Source organism: Engraulis encrasicolus, chromosome 6, assembly GCF_034702125.1.
Source record: "Engraulis encrasicolus isolate BLACKSEA-1 chromosome 6, IST_EnEncr_1.0, whole genome shotgun sequence".
NCBI lineage: Eukaryota > Metazoa > Chordata > Actinopteri > Clupeiformes > Engraulidae > Engraulis > Engraulis encrasicolus.
In genome coordinates this window covers 50,531,653-50,547,679 of record NC_085862.1, presented here as the reverse complement: position 1 = coordinate 50,547,679, position 16,027 = coordinate 50,531,653, and the positions used below count along the sequence as shown (strand labels likewise).

The 16,027-nt window shown below is 44.3% G+C and overlaps 1 protein-coding gene across 2 annotated transcripts in view; it reads right to left on the bottom strand.

The window, feature by feature from the left end:
- ssbp4 (single stranded DNA binding protein 4) overlaps positions 1-11,188 on the bottom strand; it is a 118,969-nt gene extending 107,781 nt beyond the window's left edge. For both annotated transcript variants that reach the window (XM_063201889.1, XM_063201888.1), the window contains exon 1: positions 11,026-11,188. In XM_063201889.1, the coding sequence (XP_063057959.1) occupies positions 11,026-11,081 (56 nt within the window). In that variant the 5' untranslated portion in view covers positions 11,082-11,188. The remainder of the gene's footprint in view (positions 1-11,025) is intronic.
- Between the last annotated feature and the right edge of the window lie 4,839 nt (positions 11,189-16,027).

Here is a 16,027-nt window from a genome sequence, read left to right as displayed (position 1 = left end):
GGAGAAGAGAGCAGCATCTGCCGTGGTGGTGAACTTACATAATTAAACGCACCTGTCGCTTGAATTCTCGTGGTTCTTCTCGCCGGACGTTAGTGACCATTGGCTGACAAGCAATCTGTATCCTTTTCAAAAAGGATCCCATGTTTTAGAGCTCCTTTCAGACATGGCCAAAATAACTTGAAGCCTTCTATCCTTGTCAAACAAATAAACAACACGTCTTCCTTTGTCACGCCCTTCAAGTTAAGAGTCATGAAAGCCCTTAGACGAGACGTTGGGTTTTTTTTCCCTCCGCTGCGACCAATCAACCAATGGGATTCGGTCGACTAGAATTTGTTTTGGTCGACCAACGATTAGTCGATTATTTGCGGACAGCCCTAATTATGACTTTGTTTATGCAGCTCGCAGCGGGCATTTTCTCAAAAAATTGCGATCTGAATTGCCAGATGGTGCACGAGGATTTCCAGAAAATCGTGATAAAAGTTGCGGAGCTTCTTACTGTGTTGTTGCGATTTTGTTGCGGCATGAAGTGAAAGGTGCGATTTTTGTTGCGATTTTTAATGTTTCCCCACGCTTGAAAGTAAAGGACACTGCCACATTCCAGTCCTCTGGTGTTTTTATATTATTTTCTGTGGTCATTTTGGTATTTTTGAGGTAGGCTATCAAAATAATAAAAAATAATAAAATGAAATTATAACTTAAAACCGAATTGATGTGGGTGTGAACCGGGGGCACCTCACCGGGAATCCATCAAAAGATAACGGCGTTACTTTCTCGTCGGCATTCTTTTGTTTTTATTATCCAGGAGGACTGAGATGAAAACTGCAGCAGTCACCTTGCACACAGTTCTAGCTGCTCTGAAGCGCATGCGTGTCTAAGCAAATCATCCTGCACATTCGCAATGTTAAATGAAAAGGTTTGAATAAGACTAAAATAGATGCACTGTCACAGACACTGGAATAGCCCTTGGAAACCATTAAACCTTACCCAGTCTAAATGTAGTTAGCACTGGGGAAGTTTCTGAGTTTTACCCCTTACATTAGTGAACCATAACGTTGATAGCCTCCAAGTTAAAATAATATCTGGGCATTCTCCTCACAGAGTTAACAGCAGTTATGTTGCATAGGCTATTGTGTAGTTATTATGTGGTGGTGCAAAAACAACACGCGAAACCATGCCGCATATTGTGCCGTTATTATTGGTGATGCCAACAAAGCCAGATTGGTGACTAGAGCCTGCCTAATACATTTAGACATAGCCTACTCATTTGATTGTGCTATGTACATTTAAAAGTGTCCGTGCAGAATTAAACTGGGCGCTGAATATTGGAGCCAGTCTCCCTCCATGTCTGGATATTGTACAGTCAGAGCGTGCACGCACAACTTAGTCTATTTCTATCAGGCCTATATGAAAATAGCCTAAAACGACATCAGAGGACCTGAGGATCAGAGGATACTTGCGGTGGGGGCCGAGACCGAGTTGTTACGGGACAATCTTAATATTATTGAAGGAGACCATGCTCTACACTTTACCCGGTCTAAATGTAGCACTCGAAAAGTCTGAGTTATAGCCGCATATTGTGCAGATTATTTGGTGATGCCAAACGCAACATGATCTCCAAAAATTCCGTGCTCCTGGACACGGATGTTAAGGACACAAAATCCGTGTCCAGGGGCACGGATTTTGCCAAAATTCTGTGCTCCTGGACACGGAATTGTTTTCCGTGCTCCTGGACACAGAATAGTTTTCCGTGATGGACACACAGAAATGCTCTCTTTATACTCCCACAGCTCTATGTTTCCACAGTCTTTGACCTCAGTCAAATATTTTTTCTCAAAAAAACCATTTCTAACTCACAGGTTAGGGTTAGGGATTGTTTTGGTCTGGGCACAGGTAGTATTCTTTCATTCATTATATGAATTTGATAGCCTATCAACCAACTGGAAAAGGTATTTCTCAAAAATATGTCTTTAATGACAGGTTAAGGTTAGGGAATGTTTTGGTCAGGGCACAACTTAAATTTCTATAGCATTATTTTGCTTAGGATTAGCATTTGTTATGTATTTTCCAATGATAGAGTTAACACAATGCTATGAGTATATGGAAAACAATTCCGTGTCCAGGAGCACGGAAAACAATTCCGTGTCCAGGAGCACAGAATTTTGGCAAAATCCGTGCTCCTGGACACGGATTTTGTGTCCTTAACATCCGTGTCCAGGAGCACAGAATTTTTGGAGATCAGGCTGCCAAACGACATGTGAAACCAGGCACATTGGAGACTAGAGCCTAGTACATTTAGACATAGCCTATTCATTTGATTGTGCTAAGTAAACTTAAAAGTGTCAGTAAATAATCAAACGGGGCACAGAAATATTGGAGCCAGTAACCCTTCGTGTCTGGTGGATATTGTGCAGAGGTGTACGCGCGCGCACAACTATTTTCTCTCCCATCTCTTTGCTCATCAAGCCCCCGATCTCCAAAAAGACACGGGCACTCAGGATAACTGTTTACACAAGCTGTTTAAATAATGTGATAAAGGTTCTTTTGGCATGGTTTGGCCACCCTAAATTCAACATGACTGCATTCGCACATAGGCTATCCATGATGCAATTGTCACTCTTAATGTGCAAGTATTAGATATGAAAAGATATCCTAAAACGGTCACAACACTAGAGGACCCGTGGTGGTGTGGCACTGTGGTGGATATTTGCGGCGGGGGGGCGAGGCCGAGTTGTTACGGTAGGCTGAAGGGACAGTCAGGCGACACACACAGCGCGACTCACATCGGGTAAGCTTAGCTGTGGTACCGCAAAGCATTCCTGATGGTGGAAATGAATGCAAATGCATCTACAACGGACATGGATTGGCTCAAAGTTGCGGGAAATCACGGTGATTGGTTAAAGTTGCGCTGTCGCGCAGAATTCACGGGAATTCATTGAAGTTGCGAAAAAGTTGCAAATCGCAACATCGCGAATTCCTGGAGGGACTGATAAATCGTCAAGTTGCTCATAACTTTGTTTGTAGTCTTAAGAGGGACTTAGCATTCCAAACGAACTATTTGGGGACTGTTTAAAAGTGTGAAAAGCACCATCAAGCAATTCGTTTTTTATTACCACTAGTTAGCTGCCAGCAGAGCTCAAACACAATTTGCCTTCATTTGTGTTAGCAACTAGCTAGTACCTACAGCTACTGCTAAACCAATTCGAAGTCCTAACACACTGTTTGCAATCAAACTTTCAAAAACGAGGCAAAGACAACTTTGTAAATAATTTATTTACAGGCTCTGATACCGTCCTTCCCTTGTAGTCTACCTTACAATCTCTGATGCCACCCTCGTATTCACTACTGTCTGGGGCCAGCAGTGACTGGCAAAGACGGAGAATCAGACTTAGGGGGCCGGGCATGGCAAGCTTCTTCCTAGCGCCTGGGGGGCAATTTCAAAATAAGAGTACATAGCGCGATCGGACAAAAAGAAAAAAAAAAAGTTTTTTGAATGCGCATCGAACGTCTAATTTATAATCGTAGAAAATGTTGGCATCGCGATTAAAATTGAAATCGAAAAATCGTCCAGGCCTAGGTACCACCACTGTTTATGATCACAGAGTTGGAGAAAATGTAACACCTTCATAATACTACATTTGTCTTGATGCAAAATTTGATGCATTTAGAAAAGGGAAACACTGCATATATTGCCATATTGGAAGCAGATTGTATTTACATTAATCATTAGCTCTGGTAATAGCCTAAATACATTTCCTATTGTGTAAAAGTCATGCACGTTGGACTGAGGCGTGAGACGCTTTGTGCATTATCCTCGTATGTGTATAATAAAAAAGGTATCGTTTTCTGTTCCAGTCAACTCTATTCCATTTCAGTAGGCAATCTATGTTTAAACAAATTACACCGCAAAAGCTATGAAAGAAAAAGTTCTTTACTCTTAAATCCTTTTTTTCTTTTTAATAGCCAAGCTTTCGGTCTATGACCTTCCTCAGGGCTTAGTTACAAATGCAACACATAACAAACTTGTCATTAGGAGCTCAGAAGCACAGATGAGTAGTCCATGTGTAGTCCATGTGAAGTGGGAGTTGTAGTTTTTCCTTTTCTTCCTGTTTGCCATACTTCCTCAACCCAAGGTAGTTTGGTATTCAAACTAAAGGATTTAGGTGCGCAGACATTTTTCTTACATAGTAGACAATCTATACCCATTCCCCTGATTCCACTCCAGTGTTCCCCTAACTCTCCCCAAGTTAGGCCAGGGACATGCTTGCTGCACGATGAGCGTACGCGTGCACTTTTCAAGCACAAACACGTTGTCATGCGTATTTTATGTCAATATTGCATAGTGCATACAGCAGAGCACCAGGCACCATATACAAGTACGCAGACGCATGCGTAAGGTGCAGTATTGACAGATCCCCAAGGACTGATCTTCCAAACGTCCATGTTGAGGTCGCGGTATAGTCAAAGAATGATGGAAAATGTTAATGGGAGAGCTGTTGGCCATCTGCCCCCTAGACGATATTGTGCGTTGGGCTCTGATCCTTCTGAATCAAGTAGATGCACTCGGTCGCACATGGTTGCATGTGTAATTTAAGGCTCACAGCCAGCATGTCCCTGGCCTTAGTACCTGTGGAGTCATTGTGTCTTTACTCTGAAGCGGCTTACACTCATTCAATGTGTACCACAAAGTGTGCCAAGATACCCATCCAAAAACCATTCGCTTTTGAGGTCTGGCTATAGCCTACCTACTTCACGTTCCTTCCAACCCCAATCCACAATCCATTATAGCCCTTCTTCAAAGCCCCCTTCTACCCCACCTGACACTGAAGCCTCCTCCTTCTCATCTCCTACCCCACAACCGCTATCGTCAATCTGGCCAAAAAGTTTGCGTAAGGCCCTCTGGAATTCCAACCAGCCCCTGGCTTACTACTCAACTCCATCACTGACCCTAACCCCAACCGGGAGAATTGGGGGGGTTGCAGGCAGGTAGTAGACAGACAGGCCGGCAGGCATCCAGCGCGGGGCTACTCTCTGAGGGGATAGTAGAGTACAATACAGTGGAGAGCTGTATGGCCAGGGGGTACCCTGCTGAAAGCTTAGAGCCCTTAGCTTAGCTTTGCCATAGCCCCTTTTAATGAGATACCAGAGAGAGAGAGAGAGAGAGAGAGAGAGAGAGAGAGAGAGAGAGAGAGAGAGAGAGAGAGAGAGAGCTATTGAGGCTAAAGGGGCTAGTGAGAGACTTATGATAATAACATACAGTTAGTAACACTGTAATGCTGTGTGCTGATGGCAGCGAGCTGTGTATCTTTCTGTATGTGTGTGTACACATGTGTTCGGTGTGTACACATGTGTGTATGTGTACAAACGTGGGTGTGTTTTGCCTTTAGTCCGGTACGGTCACCCAGGTGGTACACACACGTCAGAAACAAACACACCTGAATGCTTGCCACACACCTGGCCGCTGGACACGCTATCTATCTCTTACGTCGTTCCCCGGGCCCCGTGCAGCCTCCATGGTAACCAGGTCTGATTGCGGTGTTGACACATGGCCCTACTCTAAATATTGCCACACCGCAGCGCAGTGCAGCCACCGTCAGCTCCTGTGGGCCGTAACCATGTTCACCAGCCTCAGCCTTCAATAGGGCTTTCGTGTGTCAACAACATGGCCCAGAGCAAGAAGTGGCTCCCACCACAAAGAGGTAAGCCGCGAAATCCAACCTGTGCTAGTGCCCCGGCTTTTTAACCCCCTCACAGTAGCCAAGAAGGTGAACCCATCATCAGACAAGCGGTGCTTCACAAAAGCGGAAACATCACGGGATGGAGGAGAAGTACGGCGAAACACAAATTGCTGATGGACGGGACTTTGTTTAAAAAACAACAACAAACACACAAAACTGTGGCGAGAGAAATGAGGGGGCAGACAAAATTCTCCCGCAGCCAGCCAAGCTGTCATGTCTGTAACCTCCGCCCTCAGACAGCTTTGATTCTAGACTGAAGTGTGGACCGGCAAAAGACAAGTGTTTTCACAGCTCAGACAGGTTGATAGTTTTTGGTGGTGAGGGAACGGGCGTTGGGAGGAGATCACTCGTCTGCGCTGCCCTGTTCCACCCTTCCCCTCATCCTTTCTTGCCTCATCCACCCCTCTCCTCATTCCTCCCCTCCTCTCCTCTCCAGGTGACATCTCTCCGTACGACCGATGGACGTGCCTGTGTGTCTGCACATCAAGGGAGGGTGTGAAGGTGAGACCTTCCAGAGAACAGCCGAGAGAGAGAGGACCGAGCAAGCGAGAGAGAGGGGAGAAGGAGGAGAGAGCAGTAGAGAGACCAGTAAAGAGAGAGAGAGAGAGAGAGAGAGAGGGAAGAGAGATAGATGGAAGAGAGGGGTAAAGAGGATAGAGCAGTAGAGAGAGCATTAAAAGGAGATAGGGAGAGGGGAGAGAGCGCAACGCAGCACGATGGCTGACATCTGTGCCCCGCGGCGCTCAGTCAAGACGGCCCTTTTAACATGAAAGAGCCGCGGAGCAGATTAAGCGGCTAAAGCGCCAGACAGTTAGCAAATTAACTTTTCTGTCCTTATTTCAATTATTCAGAGGGCAGGATGGGAGAGGAGAGGAGAGGATACGATGAGGAGAGGATACGATGAGGGGAGGATGGAGTGGGGCTGGGCTGGGGCTGGGGTTTACTCTCACACACATACCTGGGAGAGGGGCCAGGAGATGCCCCATGCATTCCACTGGTATTATGCGTGTTCAGTTAATATACTCTTACAAATCAGAAGAAGTGCAGCCCTTTTGTGCAGATGGGATCGATGACCATCCCAATCACTATTTTCTGAAAACGCTTAACTACATCATAACAACATTGCAATGACATTACCAAGAATCTTAAGGAACAGATTAAGACATGGTCATTACCATTTTGGTGACCACTTTGGTGGTTCTGCTTGGAAGGGTTAAGCAATTGCAAACATTTCTGCTGAATGAATTTCAATCAGATATTGCAGGCCCTGTCGTGGCCTAACAGTAGGGCACTGGGTTACTACACCAGCGACCTGGGTTCGAATCCGGCCAGGGTAATTTGCCAAACCTTCCCCGTCTTACTCTCCCCGCTCATCTCTAGTCCCTCTGTAACTGTCCGGTCATAATTAAGGCATAAAAATCCCAAAAATATCCCAAAAAGATGTGTAATGCATGCATGTACTACAGTACAAACAAAACTACCCTGAATGTTCCTTCAAAACTTCTTTGAAGCGGATGCATCAAATCAAACTGTGAAATGGTTCATGTAAAGCTGGTACAACGTACAATAAAAATATGAATTTTATGATAAAAAGTGCTGTGTATTTAAAAAACGCTGCACTGCTCTTTACCCGTCACTATTGCTTGTTATGCGTTTTCACATTGCCCATATAAGTCCTGGTATAGCTCTAGTAACAACAAGCAAACGGTCACTCCTTATACAATTGAATTGCTCATTACATTAACCCAGTAAGGCTCGGCCCCTGTTATAAATGTGCTGCTACCAGAATGGCAAAGACCAAGTCGCAATGTAGTACATATAGCCCTGTGTACTGTCATAGCGGTGTAGTACTATGGTAGTAAAGTTTTTCAGTGACTATTACAGCGTTCCACTGGTGAAACAGTGCGCGTTCAGGGACTACCGCATAGAGTCAAAGACAAATTTAGTCACTATCAGAAAACTATGAAGAAGACTTTGTTTGTTGTGAAGTTTACAAAGTGTTGTCCCTTCGAAACTCTTTGGGGAGACTGAAACTGAAGTGACTGCTATAATGTTTTCATTTTGGTTACATGTATGAATTTAGCCTAATGAGCAAAAAGGAGTAGATTACCCTAATGCTTGTGCATCGCATCACACTCACGCACACACACACACAAAATTGCAAAAGCCCACTGCAGCCTGTAACGAGTACTGGAGTGTCGACTTTGTTTACACTTCTGCGATATTTTGACAATATTGAGAAGGCGGCATGTTCATTAGACTCAAACACAGCTGCTTGCAGTGACGCTATTAATTTAGCAAACTAATTGATCCACAGTGCAAAAACACATTAGGTTTATTCAGTAGCAAGCAAAGAAATCAGAGGGTTTTCAAGACGAGCTTATTCGCATGTGTGCATGGGCTTGAATGTGCATGCGTGCATGTGTGTGTGTGAGTGTGTGCGTGCATGTGTGTGTGTGTACTTGAGTACTTATTTGTGAGTGCTTAAGAGTGTACAACTGAATGTGCATGTCAGAGAACATTTGTGTGTGTGTGTGTGTGTGTGTGTGTGTGTGTGTGTGTGTGTGTGTGTGTGTGTGTGTGTGTGTGTGTGTGTGTGTGTGTGTGTGTGTGTGTGTTTGTGTTTGCGTGTGTGTGTGTGTGTGTGTGTGTGTGTGTGTGTGTGTGTGTGTGTGTGTGTTCGTGAGTATCTGCATGATTGTATGCGTTTGTGTGTGAGCACACGTGTGTGCTTATGTGCTTATGTGTGTGAATGTTTGTGTGTGTGAGATTGCGTGAGCATGTGCACGAGAGAAAGTATGTGTGTGTGTGTGTGTGTGTGTGTGTGTGTGTGTGTGTGTGTGTGTGTGTGTGTGTGTGTGTGTGTGTGTGTGTGTGTGTGTGTGTGTGTGTGTGTGTGTGTACGCGCGTGCGTGCGTGTGTGTCCCTTTATGTGTTTCTGAGAACACCTCCACTGCAGAGGGCTGAACCATCTGGATAAAATCAAAAGCATGCATTCAGCCCAGTACCGCTCCTCTGAAACTCCAATAAACTCTTCACAAAACACCCAGAGCAAGCCAGAGAGCCAGCCAGCGAGGAGCACACAGACATTTAAATCAATTCCAGTTAAACCAGCACACTCCACAGCAGAACACACAAATTACACTCATCAACGCACAGCGCTGCTCCTTCTGATCACATTCAAAACACACAGCACGCTCAATACATAGATCAAGCAGTCTGGATGCGATTCTTCTTTCAAGAGTACTAAACAAGAAGAGGGGAAAAAAACTTTTCTTCTTGTTAACCCAGACGGGCAATTAAGTGTAATTACTACATCTGAGCAATTGCAATTCAGCAATGCTGAACTGACTTTTTGACTGTTGATATGTTTGGGGGGGATGCTGAAAGCTTAAGCATCTTCTCTTTATAATGAGATTATAGTTTCCCCTTCCCCGTGAACGTTGCCATCATGTCAACACACCTCAGACTAAGAGAGCAAGTCAGCTGTTGAGGATGGCAAGAAAACAACTTCTTGCCAATGCTGAAGATGCCATTCAGTGCATCTGAATGACAACATTACCATACATATTGATGATGAATGAGAGAAGTTCCCCCTCTTAGCTGGCGTCCCGGCAGAGGACTAACAACACAAACCCCCTTAGGGCAAGCTTGGCCAAAACAAAGCTTCACAAATGATTGTAAATGTGCTTTAGGGCTGTTTCCAGAGAATTTACAAGTGAATGATGCTGCGAAGGTATGTTAAGAGCTACAGAACTGATTAAAGGAAACCGGATGAAATTCTAAATAAGGCGTAAAATAACGTGTAACTTTGTATGAAATCAGCCTATCCAGTCTCACCAAGCACATCCCGGCGCAGACCAAACTAAGCTCCCCATCACTAGTGAGAGGACTTTGTGGAAGAGGGGAACTTACTTCATCAATACAAGACTTAGTGTAAACACTGCTTGGTGTTACAGCACGTGTTTTCTATTCTCCCTCCCAGCCTCTCCTTCCATCTCCGTAGGCGCCGGGAGCATAGCGCCTTTTGATTGACACACAGCACGCTGCCAGACAACAATAGCGCATCCCCGGCGACACAAAGTAGAACACCCCCCTGACCGCGGCTCCTGCTCCTGCGAAACCGAATACCAACAACGCAGCCCCGGTTAAAGAGCAAAACCACAGCGAAACATAGCCCAGGCTATCGGGGCTCTTGTGTTTTTACCATTTTGTCGCGATACCTGACGACATGTGCACTATTTTGACGAGTACGGCACCTTTGACTCCAATAAACAATGACCAAAATGTAGACTAGCCTACCCGACAATGAAACGAAACGTCAAACCTCAACAATAGGAATGAGTAAGTGGAAGATCGTCTTGAAATTAAGGACGAGATAGTCTGCACCTCATGTCTTGAGAAAAAGTTTGTCTTGCATTAACGCGTAACAGTCCTAGTCCCGCTGAAGTGACTACTGTCATACTTTTTTGAGTTGCACCATCCACAACACATATTTAGTAGAATCCTACTTCTGGTCACCACACACAGTGAGTAACTAGATTCATGCTGTTGAATTATACCCTTAAACAAATTCTGTGAATAACCCAACATTTAATTCTGCCACAGGCTGCACTGGGCTACTGAAGTATCCAACATGCACACAACTGTCTTGGACTCAGAATGAGATAGTTTACGCGCGATGGATAAAACAGATAACTAAAGATTGCACAACTTAAATAACACCGTGGTGAATGCTCTTATTACCTTATACACTACACAAAGTCTACATATTGAGCCTTGGGTTATAAAACGCCGGGGAAGCTAGACTTTGGCATCTCCACGCAAACAATGCAAGTCTCCTCCCCAAAGAGACAAAAGAACCAACAATCAAATTTCTAAGAAACAAGCATTTCTCCTCTTTCAACTTATTCGCCCCTCAGCAGTTCTGCACATTCGACTGGAATCATTGCAATCAAGTTACAATGTATCTTCCACCTTGTCGGGTGCGAACGTTCTCAACTTCCACTTTGACTGAAACACAATAATATATTCCGACCAACTATGCTACACTATTCAAGCACACGCGTCCCAGTCGCCGTAGGATTTCCAAACGAGAGAATGAATAAAAAGTGAAACAACCATGAGGAAAAGTTAAAGGGACGCGCCACAGCTGGACCAGATATGATAGCACGGGGGCGAGCTTGTAACGTGCACACCTTTAAACAATAGTAGTCACAGTTTAGAAAGTTGGGTACTCCGCAATAACCCCGGTTTAAGCGCTCTTTAAATATTGTGCAATTTCACTTACTTTTCTCTTGCTTGGCTATCGGAAGGGACGACTGCTCCTTTACCTTTGGCGTACATGCTGGATTCTGTTTTAAGACTTTTGCCCCTCTCAACACCTGTCAAAGAAGGCAGCCAGGAAAACGCTCTATCTCCATAGCTACCCCTTTAGTGTTTTTCCTCCCCCCTTCTCCATTCCCCTCCTCCCCCTGCACTTTTTTTTACATCTCCAACATTGGCCACAAATCAGGCACAGTTTCTATTGGGGGAACTTGAAACTGCTCACTGGTGGATTTTTTTTCTTTCTAACCGCTGTTCCAGGAATGCGCCTTCCCTCCCTCCGCTGTGCGGGCGGTGGGGGCTTCTTAAAGGCAAACGCACCCTTCTTGTTTACCATGCATAGAGAGCTAGGGAAGCAGACTGTGTTTCACATCACTGCGACCAGGAGAGTTCTATTTCTTCCAGGCAGGACAAACGAAAGTAATTTGAATTCCTGCAGGGAATACTTTTTCTTTATCAAGTAACCAACTTGTTTTTCTAAATCATGTAAATATATGGTAGTCTGCAAAAGTCGGTCAGTTTCGTTATTTGTGGATGCCATATCTTCCCTTCTGTATGATTGTTCGTGTAGGCCTAGTGCCTGGGAGAAGGCCGCAAACGATTAACTGACTGAATTACATAGACTGAGATACAATGTGTCCATTTTAAGCATGCCAGTAAGGTCTACAAACAGTTGTTATTACAACAACGATTACAGCTATGTACAGTAGAAAGGCCTCAAAACACGAAGCCTTTAGGCTACCCCCCAATGATTGTTCTCGTCATCAGTGACTCAATGGCAAATAATAGGGTTTTACTGGCACAAATACAGTACATGGTCACAAACCAGTGGCTTGATATTAGAAATTGTTTGATCTCATATTTGAAGGATCTGTTAAAGACCAGGCCAGAAGAAGGAATTTCCAAAGACAGATATACCATAATAAAGATGAAAATTGAAATGCAAATGTATCATTTTTAAAAACATGGATGGATGTATCAAGAAAAATTCTGTCTCACACGACACATTTGTTTCTTTCGGTGGGACACCCTGGTTCATTTTGGTCGTGGAATGATGCTGTCCATACTGCAGAAGAACTCAACGTGAAATCAACATCCTCCAAAATGTCTAGATGACCTCCTAGGGGAATCAGGGTTTTCTCTGTCTGCTCGTTTGCTAGAGTTCTACCCTACTAACAATGTTCGTTTCGAAAAATGTTCCTGAAACACACACCTTAGGTTCCAGATTGGTTCCGGCTACGTTCCCTGAAAGCTGGTTTTGGTTACTTTTTGGTACATTCGGTTCCCTCGCCATTCTCACACCATCCCTGTATCCTTGTCATGCTTTGTGTCCTCAACATTTCCTAATCGTTCCCATAACCTTGCTGGTTACATATTTGGTTCCGTAGATGTGATCCTGATGTTCCCCAACCTTGTTAATTACATATTGGTTCAACTTTGGGGTGTAGACTGCTTGATTTCCCCCGCCAAGGAGTTTATAAGATTGTCACTGTTAATTAGGTTGGTTGGTTTGCATAAAATATGCAAAAGATGGTTTGCACACTTAGATGTGTGCGTATCTTCTTTTTGGATTTCCCTATCTAGTTTAGACAATGGTCTCCAACACAGGAGTTGATCATAAATGTAAAAGAACTTGCAACTTGAGGCCATTTTTATATGCAAGAGGTGAAGAGCCAAACATTGACCTTGGACGTAGAAACAGCATCCATATTAGGTATAGGCATGACTCCAGGTGCAACATCAAAAGTGGAGAAATATATATTTTTTTAAATGTTGGAGAAAATCTTGAATTTGCAACAAGGCGAGCCTGTTTGCTGAGTAAACCAGTGATATTCACTACATGTGTATCTTGATTCCCTGATAAACTAAGGAGAGCCTTCAGCAAGCACATCAAACCAGTGTACCTCAAGCCTGGCAACATGCAAACTCTAATCCTAACCATAAACCTTAGAGACCACCTTAGTTAAGCCTGATTATCATTGACTTTCCAATCTCTTCGAGACTTGGTCTGACCTAGAGCATAATAATTAACGTTTCCTAAACGGCATGGTTGACCCGCCTCCATTAGTTTTACACTGGTCGAGGCCAGAAAAGGTTGTGCCGAAGTTTAAACCAAACATTTTCTTACTCCCAATAGAATGTCTCTGCTTAAACCAAGTCACTGCTTTGAACGCACCTCTTCCCAGGGCTGTTGGAGCTGCACAAAGTTGATTGCTTCCCAGCAAAGTAGGTGGAGTTCCTGATTCCTCCTGAGCAGAAACAATATTTGTATTGCTCCTGGCCTGACTAGAAGCAACGCAAATGGTGTTGCGTCACTAGGAAGGCACGGTTTGGCTATTAACTACCTTAGTTACAAAGTTACTCCCTTTAACACAACCAAGTCACCGACCATAGATATGTACTGCCATTACAAGTTACTGAGCTTCTCAGCCTTACTTGCCACTGCAGCTAACTGGTCATCTGGTGTTTTCAACTTCTGTCAAACCCTGCAAACCCAAGTGACTACTGAGTAGGATGCAGCAGCGCATGAGTGCTAGCCTGTGGTGATGACAGTGCTTCAGCGGCAAACAAGCAGATGTGATGACAGTCTCCCGGCACAAGCATCCAGTGACCAGAGCCAAGCCCCCTGTTCTGTCCCATACCCAGGCTGGGTGGGAGACTAGTCATTCAATGAATTGCCAGTGTTCGCCACTGGCTCTCATTCTACCCAGTGTGGCACAAAGCCATTGGTGAGAGACCTGGATTCAGAGGTAGGTAGGGTTGTCTTGACGAGCTACAAAGGAGCATCAGCTGAGGTAGAACCTGCCACATTGATGATGTCTGTTGTCTACCTTTACCTTTTTTCGTCCAGAGAGGTGGTACAGTATGAACTGGATGATGGCTTTGAATGTTATAGAACAATTATGTTGAATGGGATGAAAGACATCATGCAGTGTTTTATTAGCACGTGCAGCAGGGAAATCCTCCAGCAATAAATTGTCAGTCCATATGGGTGTGGAGACCCATGTTAATGTGTGAAGGAATGTAGCTGAATATTCTCTCTTAATGCAAGGTCAAAATGGCGTATGTCAATTGACTGAAGATTTCTCAGAAGGTTGAATATCGCAACATCCATTTCAGCATTTTAGCATCCATTTACGATCATTTTGAATGCTCAATATTTTGTTTAGAGATATATTAATGTGCATGTTAGCATTGTGTCCAAATTTAATACTAGCCTATACATTCCTCTACACTAGGCCGATAATAACAGTAGAATCAATTTCAGAGTAAATTATGAACCGATTTTAGATCCAATTTTATATCAATTTTAGACAGAATTTAGACATTAGAATTAAGATGACTTCAGTAGAAATTTGAATCATTATAGACTGCCGAAAAGTAAAGGAGTATTAAGAAAACGTTACAGAAACTCATTGACTTATTCACTCACATTGGTGATGTGTTAACTTTAATTTGCATCAGCAGTGTGTTGTTTAGAAATGTGGGAGCTTGAAATTTTGAAATTCTCTGTCCGTCATGTTCATGTTCGTAGCCCCCGGGCTGGTCCGTCCCAGCTGTGTGTCAGCCCTGAGAATCTGCTGCTGCGGACAGATGTTTCGAATAAACCAGCAGTCTCTCAGAGTACTGACACCCATTAAAGCAGGCTACATTTTAGACTGGCATATGTAGCTGTTTTCCACTCGTTTTATGCTTAAAAAACCTGTCGCAGATGTAGTCTCGAATGCAAAACGACGAACCAGCCAAAAAACGTTCATGAGGTTTCATCAACAATCTTGAGGAGGCAAGAGTTGTCGCTTGTCCAATAAAAAGGTTCAGGCTTGGAAGGTCACTTGAAAGATATTTGGACTCTTCTGAGCATGACATCTGATTGGTCTGAATGGATCATCTGAAATATGCATGGAAAGTACTCCAAAAACAACATATTTAGCACCTAAAACCTTCACTCAAACTAAACAAAAGCTATAAAACTAAAATAATCAACACAAAAATAAACATCGTATTTTCTCGTATTTCATTAACCTTGTTTCATAAACGTTAATAATTGCTTTACAACACCTCAATACAACATTTTTGTGCTACATGTCCGTGTCTGTGTGCCAGCACTGCAGTGTTATGTGGCGTGTTCATCTAGCATTGGAGTGGAGCTATGGGGAGAGCTGAGCAGAGCAGAGCTGGCTCTGGCTTTACAGGCTGCCTGGCCCTTTAAGCAGTTTGGAACTGAGGTCCACATGTGTGTCTCAGGGAAGAAACACAGCCCCACCGCTGCACTGTGTGTGTGTGTGTGTGTGTGTGTGTGTGTGTGTGTGTGTGTGTGTGTGTGTGTGTGTGTGTGTGTGTGTGTGTGCGTGCGTGCGCGCGCGACTGTGTGTGCCTGTGTGTGTGTGCGCTTGCGTGTGTCTGTGTGCCTGTGTGTGTGCTTGCGTGCGCTGTGTGCCTGTGTGTGTGTGATAGTGTGTATGTGTGTGACTGTGTTTATGTGCGTGTGTGTGTGTGTGTGTGTGTGTGTGTGTGTGTGTGTGTGTGTGTGTGTGTGTGTGTGTGTGTGTGTGTGTGTGTGTGTGTGTGTGTGTGTGTGTGTGTGTGTGCTTGCCTGTGAGGGAAGATTTGTGTGTGTGTGCGCTTATGTGCCTGTGTGTGTGTAAGCATGTGTGCGTGTGACTGGAGAAGTGTGTGCGCTTGCCTGGGAGTAAAGATGTGTGTGCGTGTGTGTGTATGTGCGTGTGTGTGTATGTGCGTGTGTGTGTGTACGCGCGCGTGCATATACGTGTGTGCGCGTCCTTCTGTGTGTGCGCTTATATGTCTGTGTGTCTCCCTCTCCCTGAATGTGTGTGTGCTTGTGTGGCTGGCTGTGTGCGTGTGTGCCTGTGTGTACTTGTGTGCCTGTGTGTCAATGTGTGCCTGAGTGTCAGTGTGTGTGTGTGTGTGCTTATATGCCTGTGTGTATGTGTGTGTGTGTTCTTTTA